Source organism: Gallinula chloropus (assembly GCF_964237585.1).
Source record: "Gallinula chloropus genome assembly, chromosome: 1".
NCBI lineage: Eukaryota > Metazoa > Chordata > Aves > Gruiformes > Rallidae > Gallinula > Gallinula chloropus.
Genome location: NC_140085.1, coordinates 143,739,853 through 143,760,402, shown reverse-complemented (window position 1 = coordinate 143,760,402; position 20,550 = coordinate 143,739,853). Strand labels below are relative to the sequence as shown.

Sequence of the window (20,550 nt, the reverse complement as noted above, 5' to 3'; positions counted from 1 at the left end):
AGGTGTGTGTCTGTGTGATGCCAATTGTAAATTCTGATTTCTCCAACAAAACCCACAAGTGACAGGAGAAACTGATCAAACTGCTTATTGCAGGTTAAAGTCTTGTCAATATTTTAAATGCTAAAAACCTCAGCGAGGTGAAAGGTCAATATGGATGCTGTTTCAGTTTGCACCTTTAAAAGGGCCTGTTGAGCTCCTCTGGGAGCTGGGGGTTATGAGGAGCCTACCCACAGAGAGATGGATGGCAACCCAGCACCCCCAGCAGGGAACCATGGGGGGAGGGAAGGGCAGGAGAGTGCTGGGATTACAGCACTACTGACCCTGCTCACTACAAACATGAACCAAACACCTTTTGAACTGGGTCATTCCCACAGCACCAGGTGACTCAGGAGCAGCTTTGACACAGCAGCCAAAAGTCACCACTCGCAGACAACCGTCTTGCAGGTGTTTACCATGATGAGAAGCAGCCAGAAAAGACCTGCTGCCTCCACCCTTCTCCCAGCAGAGCCCCTCTGCCACCTGCGACTTGCTCAACCCCTGCCCTGCAACCTCAGGTGCTCCGGGAATTCCTGAGAGCCACCCAGATCACCAGCCACACCCAGCACATGCTCAGCCAGAAGAAACCCACCTCCATTGCTCTGCAGTGCAGAGAGAGGCACAAGCCTCCCCCTGGCACAGCCCACGGAGGGAAACCTTCAGTGAAGCAAACTGTAAAACAAACGGGCAGCTGCGTCCATCTCCTTTATTGGCGGCTCTGCGTTACGATGATTACAGGTTGACTTTCATGAACTGTACAAGCAGTAAAAGGCAGCCAACTATGCTTTACATCATTGTTTCACACAAAGCAAATACAGAAATACCCAATTGCCTAATTTCCTATTTAAAAAAATGTCTATAGGCACAAAGCAGAAGAATGTTGGAAAAGAGTCAAGGGAAGAGGTACGCATAAATAAAGAAGTACTTCTTACATCAAAAATGTCCCAAGAATCACAAAGTCTGCAGAAGCTTGGTTAATCAAATACTGCAGTACTGATCTCATCAGTATAAAAGTGAAAGAGCTTTAGTTCTGTAATAAAAATTCAATTTATTTTATTTTATCTGGGAGAGAGGGAGGGAAAAAGGGTGGAAGGTGTAAGAGGAGGAAGGGCAAACTTTAAAACAGCAGCCAGTATTAGGAAGGGCAGTGGGAGAGGTGAACAGGCACATCGGAACCATGGGAACATGTAAATTGACCACTGTCAAACCAGTGTAAATTTCTTGGTTTCTCATGGAAAACATTTTATCCACATATTTTCCTCCCAAACATATATCCAACACTGTCTTCAATATAGGACTTTGTTGGTATCTCTTAGAACAGGAATAGCGCATTTATTCCTGCCTCCCCGTGGCTGTAAAAAGTTACCTAGATGATTTCAAACACTTTCTTCAGCTCTACTATAAGCTGCCAGTCAGACTTCTGCATTTCGTCCCTGAACCAGTCCTTCAGAGCATCGATGGACTGACGGCTGATCTGCAAGGCAAGACAAACCCATCAGAACACAGCGGGCATATTGACAGAGGCAGCTCTTTGTGTGCTGGAGCCTACTGACCTGAAGAAAGAGAACCCCAGGGTTGCCACTGGTCCTGCTGCACAGCCTGTCCCATTCCCATTCCCTTCCCTTCTCCCCATGATCCTACATGGAGCTGCTGGAGCAAGTCCAGACAAGGCCACAAAGATGGTCAGAGGGCTGGAGCACATCTACGCAGACAGGCTGAGAGTTGGGCTTGTTCAGCCTGGAGAGGGGACGGCTCCAAGAGGGGGCCTATAGGGAAGCTGGAGTGGGACTGTTCACCAGGGAGTGCAGTGACAGGACAAGGGGTGATGGCTCTAAGCTGAAGGAGGGGAGATTTAGAGCAGACATCAGGAAGAAATTCTTCCTGGTGAGGCCCTGGCCCAGGCTGCCCCCTCCCTGGCAGTGTTCAAGGCCAGGTTGGATGGGGCTTTAGGCAGCCGCCTGGTCTGGTGGAGGGTGTCCCTGCCCATGGCAGGGGGGTGGGACCAGGTGCGCTTTGAGATCCCTTCCAACCCATCCTATGATTCAGCCTGGTCTTTAGAGACCACAGAACACAGACAATCTCCCACTTTGTGCAGTAAGGCAAGAACCTGTGACCAGAGAGGATCCCCCGCCCCCCTTTCCCCAGTGCCCAGAGCACCAGCACCACCTCCCAGTCCCTGCATCACCACCTGACAAGCCCCTATGGCCACTCACTCCCCATTTGTGGGTACAAGCCCCCAGCAGGTGAGTGGCAGAGGGTGTCCTACTGCATGGTAACTGCAGCAGTTGAGGATGTGGAGAGCCACAGCTTCGCCTCTGGCCACAGAAACCTGAGCAAGGGATCATCTCCCAGCCCAAGCCCAGCGTTCCAGAACGGGAGCAACCGAAGCGTTGCTATTTATGGCACAGTTTCACAGCTGGGCACACGCCGTCCCGCTGTAATACCACACGGGACGCCAAGCTGCTCCGAGCACCAGCTCCATACAGCAAACAGTATGCACACAGCTCATTTACTGCTGTACCCTCACAGGGGCACTGAGGTATTTTTGGCTGCAGTACCTCACTCCTGCGGGCCTCTTGAGGGGGACAGCTACAGACCTCAGCAAGACTGAGCAGTGCCCCGCCCCACCTCACTTGTCTGGCTTCACACAGCACCCCCAGGCCTGCAAGCTGCCCCTGTGCCAGGAGCCCTGCAGAGCACAGGCTGCCCTTACCTTGCTGACAAGGATATCCGTTGCTTCGAAGTGGCGCCCGTACATTTTCGGCGACTCCCCGGGAATGGGCTCTATTTTCACACAGACCTCTTGCCCTTTCTTCGCCACCTCCACCGGCTTGTGGTTTATTTCAATACTCGTCACTATTCCGATTTCTATGAACTGTAACACAAGGGAGCAGCTGTGAAACACACCTGCAAAGCCTGTTCCCCAGAGTCCTGCTTGGATACACACGGAGGCCTGCTCCTGGGAGCTCCATGGCGCTGCCACCGCGGAACTGGCCGAGCACCCTAAGCACATCCTACTGAAAAGAGCAGTGACATCACACCATGCGTACTAACACCTGAGATACAGATTTGTTACCCCTTTGAAATGCCCCAAATTGATTCCCCCAGCCCCAATTAGCTACCAGGAATGACAGTTTTGCTTGTTACTTTGTATCACAGTATGGAAGTTTCAGACTGGGAGGAGGGAGGCTGACCACTCCATACCCTATAGCCACCCTTCTTGGCATGGCCCAGCGGCAGTCTGGAGGCTGCACCCTGCTACGGGACTCAACACTGTTCGCATCACTGGGATGGAGATCTGATCTAAGATTCAGAATCTCTCTTCCTGACAAAGCCTGGGACCCCAGGGAAAGGCCTGCAAGTGTTTCCTGGTGCATCATCCCAGTACTACCAGGTAGATGAAAGATGCACTGGGCAGAGGCGCTCACTTACGTTTTTGCTAGGTACACACATGGGAGTCCCCTGCTTCACCTGGCCGGCCTCCACGACGACACCCATCACTATTGGGTCACGAGAGTTGAAAATGAACTGAGGGAGTATTTTCATCTTGCAAGGAAACACTGCTATATGCCTGGAAGGTGACAAAGCAAAGGCATTTTAGAGAAGATTCCAGAAGAGCATACACAGTGTTAACAGTTCTGCCTCCTCCTGCACTTCTGGGCTGTTTATTCTAGGAGTGTCACTCGGGCAGAAATCGAGTGACAAAACCACCCCTTTGCAGCCTCGCTAATTCTAGTCAATACTGAGCTTCACAACCTCAGAGACAATAATCCAGCATGGCTGGCAGAGAACTTATTTTGACTGGCTTGGGCAGCCAGCTAAGACTAAGACCAAAGGAACAGTAATTTTCCAGGAGAGTTACAGTCTCAGAAGAGCACAGGAATAGAAACAGTATTGCCTCAACCCATCACAGGCTCCAAAAACTCGAGTTTTGTTTCTGAAGCGAACAAATATGTTCAAAGGCCGACATGTTCAAACTCAAACTGGGATCAATAAGACAAGACAGACACTGTCCTTTGTTTCAGCTGTCCTTACTGAAGGCCACCCAATGACACAGACTCCAAGAATTCGTTTTGGGTCCCTATAGATTTTAATGATTGCATATTCACGTCACTGCAGTCAGAATTAAGCCCTGTATGCTGGAATTGCATAAACATGAAACAATAGAATCCAAATCCCTTTAGCTTTGTTTTCTTAACTCTGCAAGACTAACCCATCTGTCACAGACTGGGAACAGAAGCCAAGTATACAAAGCAAATCTTAATACGAACACTCAGCATTACATGATAGTTTTAGCTAAATCCTGGAGCGGCTTCACAGCTCTCACCACACTAAACCTCACTGCAGATGTAAACAATTAGACTCCAGTACCAAATTCCTGAAAATTATCTATTTATTGTCCTATCCTCTTCCTCCTCTCCTTCCTTCCCATCAGAACTACAAACTAAAGAGTCCGATGGAGATGCTGATTTGTTTGGGAAGCACCCAGAACAGGATTACTCTTACTTACTTGAATTCCTCTTGCTTCTGTTTTTTGTAGTCTTGTCTATATTTTGTGAAGGCATCAAATAAGTGATAAATTATTTCAGCACTAAAAATCCGAACTCCTAAACTATCGGCCATCTCCTGGGCGTCACGTTCGATCCTCACATCAAACGCCAGAATGACTGCGTATCTGCAAGGAAAAACACGGCACATGGCTTACTGGGGACCACAGAACCAGAGGAGCCAAGAAGGGACCTTCCCAAAACACCACCACACGCTTCTCAACATCGCAAAGAAGTTACTTACTGTGGGTCATGCTCCAGCATAACTGATGCCTTCATGACGTCTTTTTTATGGACAGGACCTATATTAATTCCTGAATACTGTTGAAGAAGAAAGCCACATAAATCAGTCAAGATCAAGTCAATCATCGTTCCTGAGTCAAGAGGAACCAGTTACCAACTAAAAGGTAGAAACATCAGCAGCAGGTACAGCACAGGAGTACTTACTGGCACTTCCGATGTTTTAAGAAATTCAAGTAATGCTTCTAAAGAGCCTAAAGTAGAAGCCTGGACATAGACACCTTTCTCTTCTAGCTTGATTGCATTCAGTGTTTGCTTCAGTTCATGTATTAGTTCGTCCTTCAGAGGAAAAAAGAAAAAAAAAATAGAGAAAATGTTTTAGTCCTGTTGCTATTTGTGCCTCAGGGCCCAAAGGCTTTGCTCAGGAGCTGCAGGAAGGACGCGGCAGCCACACCGGCAGGTACCAGCGTACGGACTTGCCGCGGAGGTGACACGCAGCCCTGTGACGTGCAGCCCTGTGACATGCAGCTGCTTCTTCCTGGCATGAGAAGAGCCTGAACTGAACTGGACCCGAGCATTTTGCAAGAAGGTGACGATATAACACAAAGCAGATGCCCGTCCTGGGAGTCAGCAACGCTTCTCCGCAGGCCACACGTGTCTCTCCCCAGCGCTGCAAGCGCTTCCTGGCACAGCTGAGCCACCGCAGGCCCCCGCGGCGTGTGGCAATACCCTGGGCTGCCCACGGTGGAAGCAGACACTCCTACAACAGCGCGCGGGAAATGGATTCTCGGTGCTCTTTAGGCTTAGGCACAAGTGAGGGGATGTGAGAGCAGCAAGGCCATTTTGCTGCTTTCAGAGAAGGTAAAAAACCTCACAAAACCCCAATTTTAAAAGCCCATTACTTTTTCAGCCCGCTCACTCTTCCTCTGACAGGTGAGTAGGTGTTGCCATTTAGTTTAAACCTTCGCATACCTACCACTAGTACACCTTACATACGTACTGACATGTGCCCACAAACAAGGTCTGTATTTGGAGGACCTAAAAGACTAACCTCCCTTTAGAGGTAAAGGTAAATAGGCAAAAGGCTGAGGCAAAACTATGGCTAGAAATAAGCTATCAACATGTGAGTTCCCATTTTCAATTAACTTCTTGTCTCAGGAGAACAGAAGTGTCTCTCAATTTTAGTTTAAAAGATAGCTACATTCTTTCCTCTGCCATTTTAAGGTGTTAAGTCTCAAAAGAAATTTACTACAGAAGTCTTAAATCAGCTTTGCAATTGCAACAGCTTGACAAACTCCACTAGCACATATTTCCCAGTCCAATTTAACTGAAACATATGTATACATTACTACAGATACCAAATCAGTAATTGACACATAGCTGAGCTATGCTATGATACTGGTTTTCAACCCTTACTGTACCAGCAGAGACACTCCAGCACAGTCTCAGGGAAAAGCCAAAGGTCAAGATACTAAAACCTTCACCACACTAACACTTTGCACAGGCACAAGGCTACAGTGTGTTATTGTAGCAGTTTTTAAAACACAACAAACAAGTTATTTCCACACTGAGCTCTCACCACTGGAATGAGCTTCCTCAGAGAACTCAGCTCCCCTCAGTTCAAACCGCCTTAATTCAACGTTAGCCATCTCACCTTGAGGACCGGGACTTCATCCTCTTTATGAGCTACGAGTAGTGGCAGACCTGCCAGTGTTTTTTCCAAGTCTTTCCCAAGAATCTTCACACCTTGAGCAGCAACGACCTCTTTGTGCTTTTCATACTGGTTCTGAAAAAGAGAACACAAGCTAGTGAAGAAGCTACACAGCAACAGGTCATGCTGTGCCACCCACAAGCACAGCAGAGAGCACGACTGTAAAGTTCAGCAGCTCCCATCTTTCATCGGTGTTTCTCTCTACACCACATTCCTGACGTGCATGTTGCAGTCTGCGTGCTTCCCTCCAATCCAATACCACCCACCCCCACCCCTCTGCCGAGGGAACACTCTGAAACCAGAGGAGTCCAAGAAGGAACAGATACTAGAAAAGAGCAAGCAGTGATGGGCAGCTGCTCACTACAGAAAGAAGTCTCATAGAAAAACCTTCAGCCTCCTGAGGATTTCACACACCACTATCTCCTGCTTTAAAGGGAAGCAAACAGACAGAAACACTTTCAATTCATCCCTCTCCACACCACAGTATCTCCAACCGCTCCCGACGGAACAGAGAACATCACCTAAGTGAGAGTGTCAACGCTCCCTTTCCCGCTCTCAGGCCGTTATCACTGTAAGGCCGTGATAACAGCTTCCTTCCAGATAACAGCTTCCTGCCTTCCAGAGCAGGAAGCCTGACTTGGACTTTCCCCAGCAGCTGTCCTGCCCTGCAGCTGAGACCCACACAGCACTCTCGTGGCTCCTGTCTTCCTATTTAAAAGGCAGCTGAGCAGCTCTTGCTCAGATTCAACACCAACACTGTATCCTTCAGCACCTCTGCAGCCACAGGGGTCTCAACAGAAGCCCACCCCCACCAACCCAGGCCCCAGCAATCTATTTTCCAAGGGTATCTACGTTTGCAGGCAGGAGCAAGATTATACACAGAGGACTAGAGTGGCCCACAGGGACACAGCTCTCCAATGAAGCAAACCACACCACAATTACTACCGTCCTATTAGATTAGGACCCTGACACTAATTTTCCACCTCTAAACCAAACCTTTAAGCCCTGGCCTATTGCCTTCACCTAGGTTGTGTCTATATTCTGCTTTCAGCAAAATCTGTGCACCTATTCCTTCCCTTTTAAACAGGAAAAATCACAACAGCTCTTTTCACCGGTCATCAACTACTCCTAGCAACTTGCTTGTTCCCATTTCTCAAATCTAAGTGTACACCACTTTTGTTAATAAACCCCACTTTTACTAATAACACACACTAACTCAGAAGTGACTGTAGCAACACACTCCAGTTTCCACATAAGATGGGTATCTGCCTCTCTCACATAGCCACATGCTTGAATCCCTTATAGAAGCGCACACATCTTCACCCTCGCTGCAGGGCAACTCCTCCATCCTTTTCTCTTCCACTGTTACAATACACACCCCAACAGGTACCAACAAGTATGTTCACAAGAACACTAGATGTGCACTCTACTACATTCTTGCTTTTTAGAAACATTGTCTGGGCTTTTTGTCTGGTTCTGAATCTTCTCTAGATGTCAATACAGTGACCACTTTCCATACCTTAACTCGCAGCTCCTTCATAGGAGGAGGTAGCAGAAGACCTCTGATCTGAGTTACTATAGGACCTTCTACACCAGGAACAATAATGGTGTCTCCTTCTTTTAGACGTCCATTAATCAAAATAACATCTATGGTAGTGCCCATGCCTGGCAGTGCTTTAACCTGAAAGAAAGGGGAGAAAAAAGTTACTCCTTATTTGAGCACTTTGAACACTCCTTACTGAAGCTGGGAATAAGGGGGCAGGGGAAGGAGAAAGTTCAAAGAGCAGCTACTGAATTACCTCCATGACCTGAGCTCTCAGCTCCTGACACTCAGCCAGTCTCTTGGTCAGCATAGTCTGTGTTAGCTCCACGAGGAGAGCTATCAGACTTCCCATGCCATCCCCTGTGTGAGCAGAGGTAGGTACAAGAGAAACAAAAGTGCGGGGATCCTTATTCTCATAAAACAAGGCAGCGTTCAAGCCCTGAAATCAGGGAAAAACATACACACACATCAGTATTAACAGTAACATTCAACCCCAGCCAATTACTAGTGCCTTTTTTAAAATCCCAATTAAAAAAAGACAACCATTGTTACTGGCAGTATGCTATGGAATATGAAGCCTCAACCCACTCTTGGAAGCAGTCTGGGATAACTCTACAAAGCTAATTACCACATCTAACTACTAGACAGCATCGTACGTCGCCAACAGAAGTTCCCAGAACTGATGTGATTCATGCCCTGCCAGGGGCTGAGGGAACCAGAGACAGATGGGATTCTCTCAGGCGATTCCCAAAGAGAGAGAGAATAGGGACAGAAAAATTAATCTGCTATTCACAACACCCCTGACCACACACTGCAAGTAGCTGCTACTTCTAAGGATAGAGCAGTTAAAAGACATTAATTTAAGAACAACAACAAAGTTTGGCTTACAAGATGTAAACACCAATGTACCAGAAAAAAATTGTCAGTTGTCTTGGTATCCCAAGGTGCCAAAGTGGAAAGAAAAAAACCCACCCAAGAAACACACACACCTCACTCACCCTCTTACTTTCATTTATGTTAACAGCAGAACCCCAAGCATTCCAGCCTACCTGTTTTGCAAATTCCACTATGATAGCCTTTGCCCGTTCTTCAAATTCATCTTTTGTATTCTTTTTCTGCTTCTTTAAGGTAACTGCTACATCCGTATCTGGACTTTTCTTCCAGTCATATAACCTATCAATCTGGAAAATACAGTAGTATGTCATCAAATGCAGCTTAGTGAAGGGCATCTTCATGCTTAATGCCACACCATCTGTGAGAAACACTAACAGCCAACACATCTAGCCATCTATTTGCTACAGCAAAATTTCTATTTGCTTGAGCTGCTATATTTATCTCTGTCAGAAGGTATTTCATGATAGCAAAAACAACTTTGTGTTCTAAAAATTCAAGCTACAATAATCTAGGTTCATATGGGAAGAGTTTATACATTGATTATGTCAAGTTTAAGGTAAAATATTCAGAAGAAAGAGACCCACATACACAGAAAACATGAAGTGATCTGTGGTTGTGATTTTATTTTGGGGTTTTAACCTGAAAAGAGACTGTACGAGTTTTACAAAGACCTTTTAAATCTTGGTGGTGAACTTGGACCCTTTCCCACCTTGACACTGAGAAGTAATTGGGGGAAGGGGGTGGTGCAGGCACCCACAGGAGTTGTGCTCAAAAGACAACAGCATACTCCAGAAATACTTCCCTAAGTTTTCAGAGCAGGATTAGCTTAGTCCCAGCAACTATTATATTTGCTGTACAAATCAGTGCTACATCTTTAGCAAGTGGATTACAGCCTGGCCAAGCAATGGAACTACAACCTGAAATGCAAGAACTGCTGGCTGTTTACCCTCGGGCTCACAGGAGGCTCTAACACCTTTCCACCCTGTAAGATTTTTAAAAGCAGCTGTTTTCAGCAATAAGATGATGGCCTCCCTTAGTTCCAACAATCCTCAATGCTAACTTTTTTTTAAGTATACTGCAATTTTTGCACTGCACATGAATGCCCTTCTCAAGTTCCCTGTCAGCATGTCAGGGAGCATCCAGAGTCACTGGAAACAAGTAAATTCCTTCTATAATTCATATAAGTCATCACAAACAAGCAGTGTAATTTCTAAAAACTAAGGCTGAAAGTAACAGCTTTCACCAGCTAATACTGCAGAGCCTGAAATACCTCCCATCAGCCAGCAACACAGTACTGTTCACTGAGCTTAAAAGCCAGCTTGTCTTCAAGTCTAACAAGTAGCTAAATTAAAGTAGAATTTTTTAACATGAAGCTTTCTTTTCATTTTAACCAGAACACACACACAAATGCATACAAGTAGGTGCAAGAAAAACACACCAACACCACAACTGAACTCTGCCAGAAGCACGAACCATATGCTGACGTTGCATAAGGTAAAGAAACTTATCAGTGAGGCCTCAGAGCCGATAGATTGTTCTGCAAAGCTCCTGTAAAACCACTGGAGCATCAAGGACATGAAAAATGCAACAGAGAGGATCTAAGAATCACTGCTTCAGGCTTTACACAAACAGTTCAAGTTCATGGAAGAAAACAGGAAGTTACTGGGTGCCAAATGGTGAGAAACACCCACCATAAGGCTAAAAAGCTGCCTTACCTTGTTGAGAGCTACTATAAAGGGGCATTTCTTTGATTTCAACAGATTTATTGACTCGATAGTCTGCGGCTCCAACCCATGCATGATGTCAACCACGAGTATAGCGATATCACAAAGCGAGCTTCCTCTATTTCTCAGATTGCTGTGGCATTGAAAGAAAACAACCAACAACTCAGTCCTGTAGTACCAGAAGTTTAATAGAAACACCAAATACAGTGTCAAGCTTACACTGACCAACCCAAAGCTAAAGCCAATCACGTAGTTATTCTTCTCTCAAATACCTAAACTACATGAAATAAATACTCAAACCACACTGTAAATTCCCTTTAACAGAATATATGTGTAAGCAAAAGTAAAAAACTATTCTTCCTCCAAAGAGTTTTCCTAGTAGTATATATTTTTACAAGATATATTCTGATGTTTTCTAAGTGAGACTTGAGATGGTGCACCCAAGAGTGCAAAATCTGAACAAGGCTGTTTATTATACAACACTGGAGAAACACTAAGATTCTCAGTCATTTTTGGTGCCAAATTAAAACCTGGCTAGAAAATGACAAGCTGTAAGGGGCGTGATGCCAAGGAACTGATCAGAACATTACTAAGTGCCCCTGACAGGACACTTCAGTGCTTGCAGGGGTTTAAAAATGTCACAACAAAGTCTTGACCCTTCTGTGATGTCACCTGAGCACTACCTCAGTGAGTACAGCCATGCATATCATGTTTTAAACTTAAAGGCTGATTTAGTGGCTTGCCTGCCTGCCACTGGTGTTCCTAGACAGCAGGAGAACTCTGCTAGGAATCAGCTGATGTGTGCAAACGGTAGCTCCCAGTCTTATTCTTTAACTGGGACACTATGAACTGGAGGGTAGGACAGCAGCTTTCATTTTGCATAGCAGAGTACTTGGGTGACCTGAAATCCTCACCTTTTCTTCTCCAGCTAGCTTCTTTCCTCTTACACTAGCTATTAAGATAGATCTTATTTACATACTTTTGCAGACATCCACTGCTCAACTGGCATGAAGACAGAGAATTCAGATATAAAAGGACAGCAATTAGCCAGGTAATAAAACCACCTACAAACCAAGCAAATCCACTTATTCTTTTCCTTTAGGTTTGTTTGGGGTTTTTTCCTCATTATTTTGTTTATTTTTCAAACGAGAAGAAATACAATGGATTAGGCAAAGACCTAGCAATTTGTTAAAACTATTTCCAGATGCTTTAGCCATCACTTCTGGGAAGTACTATATTGTGACTAAACATTACCTGAAAGACTCGTGTCCTGGAGTGTCGATTATCAGCATGCCTGGAATTTTTATGTTCTCTCTGTCAAACTAAGATTGCAAAATATTACCCATCTTGTAATATTACACAAGAACTAAAAACCACTATGAGCTGGCAGCATTACTGGCAGCCTTCACTTCAAAACCCCAGATAGATACTTTAAGGTCAGCACCCTGCATAAACTAAATCAGTCCAATTTTATGTCTACATTGAAAAAAAAGTTTAAAAATGCAGCACATTCCCCTAGGTATCAAGTGACCAAGGGCTCAACTAAAATTTTTAAGACAAGGAAGGCAGCCTACAGTGGGAAAAATAGTTCAGGCTAGCAAGATTTATCATCCTGTCTTTAACAGGTCTTCCCCTGCCTTTATGTTTTTAATAAATTGAGTAAAATCTTGGAAAAAGCCATCAGTACCAAGGGTTTTCAGTCAGCTGCTGCTGCAAGCCAAACCATATAGTATCCAAAGGAAGCAGCACAGAACACAACTAAACTCTCCCTATAACACAACACAATTCATCACCCCAGAATCGGCTCAATTTCAGCACACACAGTAAAAGCTACGTTTTTTAATAGAAAATGTACTCAAAACCTTTCAAAAGCCTCAATTTACAATCAGAATATCGATGAGTAAGCAGATTACGTACACGTGTGAACCCCCCAGAACAGACTAAGCAGTATCTCTATTTTTTCCTGAAGTAGCAACTTATCAACTAAAATGCAAAATGAGACAGCCTCCCGTTTTGGGGCAGAGAAAGTGTGTGTGTGGGGGGTGGGTGGGTGTGGAGGTAGCAATAGGAGTTAGAAAACATCAACACTAGTGTTAAGAGAATGAGGAAAAGTACATCTGCCCAGCTCAGGAAATCTCACAAGGCCTTAAACTATTTTACATTTCATTATTTGTAAAAAATACAGTCTTTGAAGTGCTCTAACTTACGTTTTTCACCATCTTAGTTTGCTCATTAATGGCTTCAAGAGGAACATTAGTCGCACCAATCTGCTGTGTAATACCACCGGCTTCACTGTCCTGCACGTGAGTGTGGCGGAGCTGAAGACAAGAGACACAGACCAGAAAGGCTTACAGGCAAGACACTGAAGTCATCTCTGAGTGCACTTTATAAACACTCCTAAACAAGCTGCAGTCATTGCCTTCCCATTCCACATCTTACCTTATCTAAAATTTTGGTCTTGCCTGTGTCTACATGCCCCAGGACACAGATAACTGGTGCTCGGAGCTTTTCGGTGTTCATGTTTTTGCTGTTTTCAGCTCGTCGCTTCTATGGAAGAGGCACAAGAATGGGTAAGTAGAAAGCAAAAACCACAGCTCCCCTCTCAGCTTGATTACATTCACACACAGAACTGAGTTAGCTGTGGGGCTTAAATTTTCAAGGCGATTGAAGGTCTGTGAGTCTCTCTTGCAAATCAAAAATTTACAACTAATAGTTAAGTTTTTTTGCTTATTTGCTGTTTTAGTTACAGTCTAGTAAGGCCAAGTTGTCATATCCACCAACAGGATTCTGAAGAATAAACCTGGGTAAGAAAACAAAGAACACTAGGAGCCACAAAAATGTTGAACAACTTAGAAATTTATCTTTTAAAACTCTGAAATACCTATCTGTATAGGACAGAAAGCCTTTTTCTCCAGGAGGGGGACAAGTGGAAAGGAAGGATGCTGAAATGCACATTCTTTGTGATCGAGTTGTCTAAAATCAAATACTTCAGCTTTGGGCAAAACCAGGTCTTTTTTCTTCATTAAACCAATTTCAGGACCTGCTTAATATGAGTCCAGAAACGTCCATCATTTGGACAAATATGGTTAAAAGGTGTTTCACTGAACTGAAGACTAAGCTGTTTCTTACACCACACAAAAGCCCAGCTGTGCAAGCAGAGCTGTATCTCAGTACCTCAATTCTCCGTTTAGCTTTGTCGTAAGCCCGCTCTTCCTTAGTGCGGTCATCGTCCGAGTCGTACTCAGAATCAGAGCTGATCTCTTTGCTGGGCTTCTTTTCCATAGACTGTTTTCCAACAGCTTGGGAGTCTGCCTCTCTCTCATCTGAAGTCTTTTCGTCCTCATCTTCACTCCCTTCGCTATCTTCAGATTCTTCACTCTCTTCATCCTCTTCCTCCTCCTCGTCTTCTTCCTCCTCGTCCTCATCCATTTCATTTTGTTCTTTGACTTCAATGTGGACGGGTTTGGTCTCTGTCAGGAAACCCAAACAAAATCTAAAGTAAGAATTCCCCATCAAGTTCTCACTTGTAGGAGAGGGGAACCAAACCCCAAAGTATACTATGGGAAGTATAGAAAAGTGAGGACTGGAAGTAGATTCTGTTCAAGAAATGCTAGTCAAGATCACTTTCCAATATAAAAAAGTGTTTCATGTTCAGAGCTGCTGACTTAAGCATTTAGGATCTGTGCAAGCAGAGTGAGTTCAGGGTGGGGGATGAATGATGTCAGCACACTTATGCTTGACATCATTTGCAAACACTCAGATAAAGTAGCATTCTTTAAAGCTGCATGCAGTCGCATAGAAGAATGTACACCTTTAAACAGAAGGTCAAAATACTCCAAATTCAACTCAACATTGTGTATTACTGATCAGGAAAGCATATTTAAGCAGAAGTAGCAATCAGAACAAGTGTTCCCCCTACATCTTTAAAAACATCTCATCTTTAGGTGCTCCTATGCTGTTCAGAGAAGATTAATATTTTTTCAGAGGAATTCTTCAGTAAACAGAAAGAACTATCAAAAAGTAATTTTCTTTCCTTGAAAGCTTGTCATTTATCATACTTGCTAAATCATAAGAGACAAGCTAATGAACACTTCAAAGCCATGCATTCTTCTCCTTATAGAGCTGCTCTTAGAGCATAGTTATGTTTCCTTGCTATACTGAAAGTCCACCAGCTTAGTAATACACTAACTCCCAGTAAGGCTCTCTTTCTGGATCATGCTGGCAGATCCATCAAATCCAAGCAGAATGAAGTGGGATGTGGTATTCTCCCCAGGACAGTGGCAACAGCCTAAAACAGACTTTCAAGAAGGTGAGTAGCCCTTAGTACTCCAAGTGGAACAGTCCAGCACCACAGGAACACACCCCTGTGCTGAAATAAAATCCATACTGCTGTACATATACGTACACAAAGCATTCCACTTGAAAGCACAGGTGCTGGGTGTACAGGGCTTAGCAAGTCAAAACATACTTGATGGATAGTCTTTGATCTTAAGAAAGAATGAAGACATGTCACAAGCACTAAGAACAGTAATCAACAACTGTTCCAGAAGACTAGCAGTGATACAGCTTTCTCCACCATTGGAAAAACACCTGATAAGTTATCCCTGCATTCTTGTGCAGCTTAACATCCCCATAAACATTGCTGTTGGCTAAGGCAGAATATGGGCTTTGATATATATATGCACAGAAACATGAAAGTTCTGGAAATTCTTTCTTCCTCCCAAAGAAGCAGATGAGACAAGGTATCTAAAAAGCTTACAATAAGGCATACACACTAACCTTCAGCTTTAGCCCCCACTTCTCTGAGAACTTCTCTCAAAGGTACTCTAAATGTTGCAGATTCACACGGTAAAACTGTTACGACTTTAGAATGATTACTAGAGAAATACAGTCCCAGGTAAAAGGTTTCCCTGAACTCCCAGAAGTTAATCACATATTAAGAGGAAAATTATTACTCAAAAAAATTCCAACTGACTTATTTTAGATAACTGCACCTCTAAGTATTTCCAAAAGGTCTTCTTGAGCAGCAGCTGTGCAATTTCTGAAAGCTCTGCCTCTGAGAAAAAACAATCTTGTATCTATATATAATCACACTTGCCTCACAAGTTATCTAACAAGGCAGGGGGAGAATCTAAATACAATATTGTTTTCTACAGAAACAAAAAAAGTCAGCCCAAGGAAACCTTATCAGAAAAAAGGACCAATTTGGTATTTACATGCCCACCTTTCTCTCCATCTTCATCACTAACCATAGCTTCCCAGTCATCCAAACCCGCATCTTCTGTTTCTTCTTCTTCCTCCTTTTCTTCTGAAAGTAAGGGATCCAACATTAAAGGAAAAGAAAGAGCGAGTCCAATACCACACAACATTTTTAGACTCCCTTTGACACACTGACAGCTGCAACTTACAAGATTGCTGCTACCATAATTCTACAAAAGTATCTCAATTTTCCCTAAACAGAAAAGGCTGCACACTCTGGAAATAATCCTTCAGTTCTCTCCACAAATACAGCACTCACATCTTTGCTTAGTGAAACACATTTTTGGAAGACATGGCTAAACCACTCATTTGCTTCCTGTCTGCATATCATGCAAGTGGCTGCCTAATGCATGCCACAAACCTTTACTGTAACCACGTTCCTTGAAAGGAGCTGCCCAATTAACAGCTAGCCATGTGTAACAAAATGACAGAGAAACAAGACAACAAGTTGGGTTACAGTATTAATTTTAATTAGTGGGAAAATAACAAATTGTCTATGAAGAGTGCTGTAGTAGGACTCCAGGTGCCTTAATGTAATTATACCATGGATTCCAGAAGCATTACATGTATTTATTCCATCAGGAATTCAGTCAGATATATGAAGAGACTGCAACTCTTAACAGACAAATGAAAAAAATGCAAGCTTTTAACCCTCTCCAAAAGAGGCAGAAAACATTGTGGCACATGGAGTGTCATGAAATTTCAGCTATCTGAAATGAAGTCTAAGTTCCAGACTGCAAGAATATTATCTGGGAACTACTATTCTCCCAGTTAGCCCTTCTCTTCTAGGGCAATGGAAGGGCTCCTTCAAGAGATAAGTCATTCTAGAAATTCTGTCAGTATTGGCCTGACTTAAGGATAAGGGTAACAATTGAAAGTATCCTTGCTGAGGAAAAAGACCAAAAAAAGTGTGGTTTTGCCAAAACAAGTGCTGTGTGTAGGCAAAAATAAGGGCGACAATCACTTGCTATGCTGATACTCAGATTCACAAGCTCATCCGTATCCACCACTTCAGCGCTTCTGAGAGCAAAACATTTGGAATCTAGAACATGATCACTGTGAATAGTGCTGTATCAATACTAGAAGCAGCATATTTCCTCCCTGCCCCCACCTAACCACAGACAAAACAGCCTTTGAGAACACAAATGAAACGTCAACTGATTTAATCATAAGGCAGTGAATGTGCTTATTTGAGATAGCTGCCTAAGCCAATTGAACACTGGTGTTCACCCAGAAAAAGGGACAGTCTCGTTCAGAGCTTTGTGCCTTTTTGTTTAATAAAATTCCATCAGTTCCTTCCTTAAGAAGAAAAAAAAAAGCCAGCAGCTACCTCAAGTAAGGATGGCAACTCAGCTTCCATCCAACAAGGTTCAATACCTACCACGCAGTACTGCCACACAGTCTTATTATGCACTATAAATGTATGGACATTACTACTAACCTGGCTCTACTGGAAGAGGAGTCTCTTCTTTTACTGGTGCTTCCAGTTCTACAGCATCTTCAGCTGGGGAAGTCACCTCCACACTTTCTGAAATTGCAATAAAGAAAGTTGGTTGCTACATTCTTCCAAAGCACAAACCAGCCTTGTTAGACACAGCTTCACATTTAACTTCTATTTTTAAGTTGTGCTGTTATAAGTAAATAAAATCTGAATTTATTTAATACCAAACTAACTGAACTCCCACTTACTGAGCTAAAACAAAAGTTAGAGCATGTGGCTAATCTGAAAAGCATTTGGCTTTCTAAGCAGTTAAACAGATTTTATATGACAGGTCAGATATTGGCTAAAAGGATTACCATTGCTTTTGAACACTAAAAAACCTCACATTTTAAAAAGAAAATGAATACTAGTGAACTACCAACTCTTGCTCTACAGTTCCATATAAAATAAAATCACTGATACAATTCAGATAAACACCGTTCTCAATTCTTTACACACACCCCTCAAGTGTTACGTAGCCATGTAACTCATGTCAAAATTAAACCTCCCAAACACACCAAACAGCTAAAAAACACCTAATGCAACAGAGATTTTGTTTTGTTTAAACTAAGGAACAGTCTTGAGAAGAGTCACAGTAATATTCCCACCCACAGGAAAACCATAAGAAAAAAATTGACATATTCACTTCATGTTTAACTAGTGCAATAAATTTTAAGTTTTCAGAAAGGCAAGCTTTCTGAACTATTCACACCCTAGAAACTAAAAACTTCTTTCATATTTGAGAAAACACACAAACAACTATCTCCATCTTAAAAGAAAAAGCAGTACAACTAGGATTGATGCCCTTTCATCTTGGGACATAAACACAGACTTAATTATAAGCTAGTATTATTTACACTACATTGTATATAACCTACATATACACACAAAGCATTTAAGCTCCCATTAGAAGACCTCTACATTCTGTCTGTTTCCAACATGTAGACATCCTAAAGAAAATACCCAGGTTCGGAAAAAAATGCCAGCCAAGTAGGCTGTGAAACAAAGGATTAAGTGAGCAGTCTTCAACACAACTTTAAGATCCTAAAGCATCAGAACTCACACGTGGGGGTAGGGGTGTGAAAAGAACCTGAAAGGCACCCTGAAGCGTGATTAGCTTAGGACTAGCTGATCTATATCACACCTTCTGGAAATATGACTAATATATTAAGCATCCATATATGCAAACCACACCTTCTTTATTTTCTGGCTGCTGCTGCTTCTTTTTCTTTTTGTCTTCATATATTGGCCTCTTCTTTGGCACAGAGTCTTTGGATGGCACTTCAACACCTGCAAAATAAAAAGTATTGTTGAAAAGAAAATCCAGGCGATTAATTACTAAACATAAGCTTTGGTTAAAATGAGAAGATGTTTTCCAGAATTTAAAGGTGGAGGAAGGGAGAGAGTGGAAAATAGGTTCAATGCATATCTTGCCTTTTTTTTTAAAAGTCTGTTTTTTTCAACAGCTGCAGAACTTGAGCTAAATATAGTTCTTCAGATACTCCAAACACTCTCAAAAGTGTTAAATTACTAACAGGGAAAAAAACCCCCACAATTCCAAAATACAATTTGATCCTGAGATTCCAGGTTTGATGCTACCCCATGCTTACACAGCATTTCATGGACACACGTACCTCAAGTTTAACAAGCATATGTCAATTTAAAGTCTGCTATGCTAAAACTCACTTAAAAGCCAGCCTGCAAATCATTCTAGTTACAGATAATTTGGAGCACTTAAGAGGCGGAGCTGCTCTTCAAAGCTTAAAATAGTTCAGTAAATATTGTTTTCCCTTTTGCTTAATGTTGGCTTTTTTTAGCATAGATGGGTTTAGGTACTAAGATAACACCAAGTTCAATTCATCAGCTTCATCTTCACCTCACCAGAAAGACAGCACTGTAATGGTGGAAAGGATTCAGTTGAAAACAGAAGTTTAGTGCAAAGACAAAAATAACAGTTAAATTACAACAGCACCTTCTGAAACACTCAAAATTCTTTCAGGCACTGTGTGATTTAGAGCAGAGATCTGACAAAAATCCAGTAGTGTCAGCACACAAATAGGAGGATTCTAACTACAGCAACTGGAAAGAAATGGCCTTTGTGTATGTTTAAGAGTTCCAAACAGTTTAATAGCTACAACAGAGATTCCTACTCTCATACTTCCACTTACCAAAGTGTCAGATAGTGATCTCTACAAATACCAAGGGAAGGATACTTAGCACTCAGGAATTCATTTCTGGTTCATTTCTACCAGGAACAAATTGGGACATAAGCCTACACTACCTTTACTTCACTGCAACAGAAACAGGTAATTGACGGAAAAGCAGAGAAGCTTCTATGTAACTTCTTCCTGAAGTAAACACAAGAAAATAACATACTGTTCCCAGCGAAGGTGAGGCAAAACAATGCACTTGCTTATCAAGAACATGATATAATTCAAGAGGACACAGATCACTGGTCTTCCAAGACCTGCAGCACAGCCCATCTGCTTTTCCTGGCCTTTGGACTAAGCAGTGGGAAGAAGTGATTTTTCCTACGTTCCCTAACTGACATCTTCAAACTGTAAGTGGAATGTATTAAAAAGCTGGATATTTATAGTGTCAGATGAAAAAACTGTATATGGACATTTAAACCTACTTAAAAGGGAAAGGGAGGTGGGAAGCAGCACACACACTGCCTTCCTTGACATCAGAAAAGCTTTACATGGAACTTCTTGGTATTTGCCTTCCCAGCTCCAAATAAAAAAAATTAACACAGACCAGTAAGGGTTACGAATTATTTTTATTATTATTACTATTATTTTAAACTCCAGCACTTACCCTGAGCTTGAAGTAGTTTAAGAGTAGCCTCTGCTCTGGCTCTGGCTTCTCGTTGAGCTTTTGTTAAGAGTTTTCCCTCCTTCTTCAAACGCTCCTTCCTCTCTTTCTCCTTCTGTTTCTTTCTTTCTTTCCTCTCTTGCTCTAATCGTTCCTAGAAAAGGGGTAAAAACCGCGCAGACATTTTAAAGCATGCCTGACACAAAAGCTGGCCAACCATATATTCTACTGATGAGAAACACATTAAGGACCAACCCACCACCTGCACCACCAGCAAGGGTACAGGTTAAGACTACCGTTAT

At 43.0% G+C, this 20,550-nt stretch overlaps 1 protein-coding gene across 2 annotated transcripts in view; it reads right to left on the bottom strand.

Annotated features, from left to right (window-relative positions):
- Nucleotides 1–728: 728 nt before the first annotated feature.
- Nucleotides 729–20,550, bottom strand: part of EIF5B (eukaryotic translation initiation factor 5B) — a 36,163-nt gene continuing 16,341 nt past the window's right edge. The window contains exons 6-24 of one of the 2 annotated variants that reach the window (XM_084269824.1): nt 20,252–20,402; nt 18,629–18,724; nt 17,396–17,482; nt 15,920–16,003; nt 13,870–14,165; nt 13,135–13,242; nt 12,903–13,013; nt 11,950–12,017; nt 10,687–10,828; nt 9,127–9,258; nt 8,334–8,516; nt 8,054–8,215; nt 6,478–6,609; nt 5,031–5,162; nt 4,828–4,904; nt 4,547–4,711; nt 3,469–3,607; nt 2,750–2,911; nt 729–1,510 (exon numbers count right to left, since the gene is read on the bottom strand). In XM_084269824.1, the coding sequence (XP_084125950.1) occupies nt 1,403–1,510; nt 2,750–2,911; nt 3,469–3,607; nt 4,547–4,711; nt 4,828–4,904; nt 5,031–5,162; nt 6,478–6,609; nt 8,054–8,215; nt 8,334–8,516; nt 9,127–9,258; nt 10,687–10,828; nt 11,950–12,017; nt 12,903–13,013; nt 13,135–13,242; nt 13,870–14,165; nt 15,920–16,003; nt 17,396–17,482; nt 18,629–18,724; nt 20,252–20,402 (2,535 nt within the window). In that variant the 3' untranslated portion in view covers nt 729–1,402. The remainder of the gene's footprint in view (nt 1,511–2,749; nt 2,912–3,468; nt 3,608–4,546; nt 4,712–4,827; nt 4,905–5,030; nt 5,163–6,477; nt 6,610–8,053; nt 8,216–8,333; nt 8,517–9,126; nt 9,259–10,686; nt 10,829–11,949; nt 12,018–12,902; nt 13,014–13,134; nt 13,243–13,869; nt 14,166–15,919; nt 16,004–17,395; nt 17,483–18,628; nt 18,725–20,251; nt 20,403–20,550) is intronic. The other variant, XM_084269825.1, reaches the window with a different exon arrangement.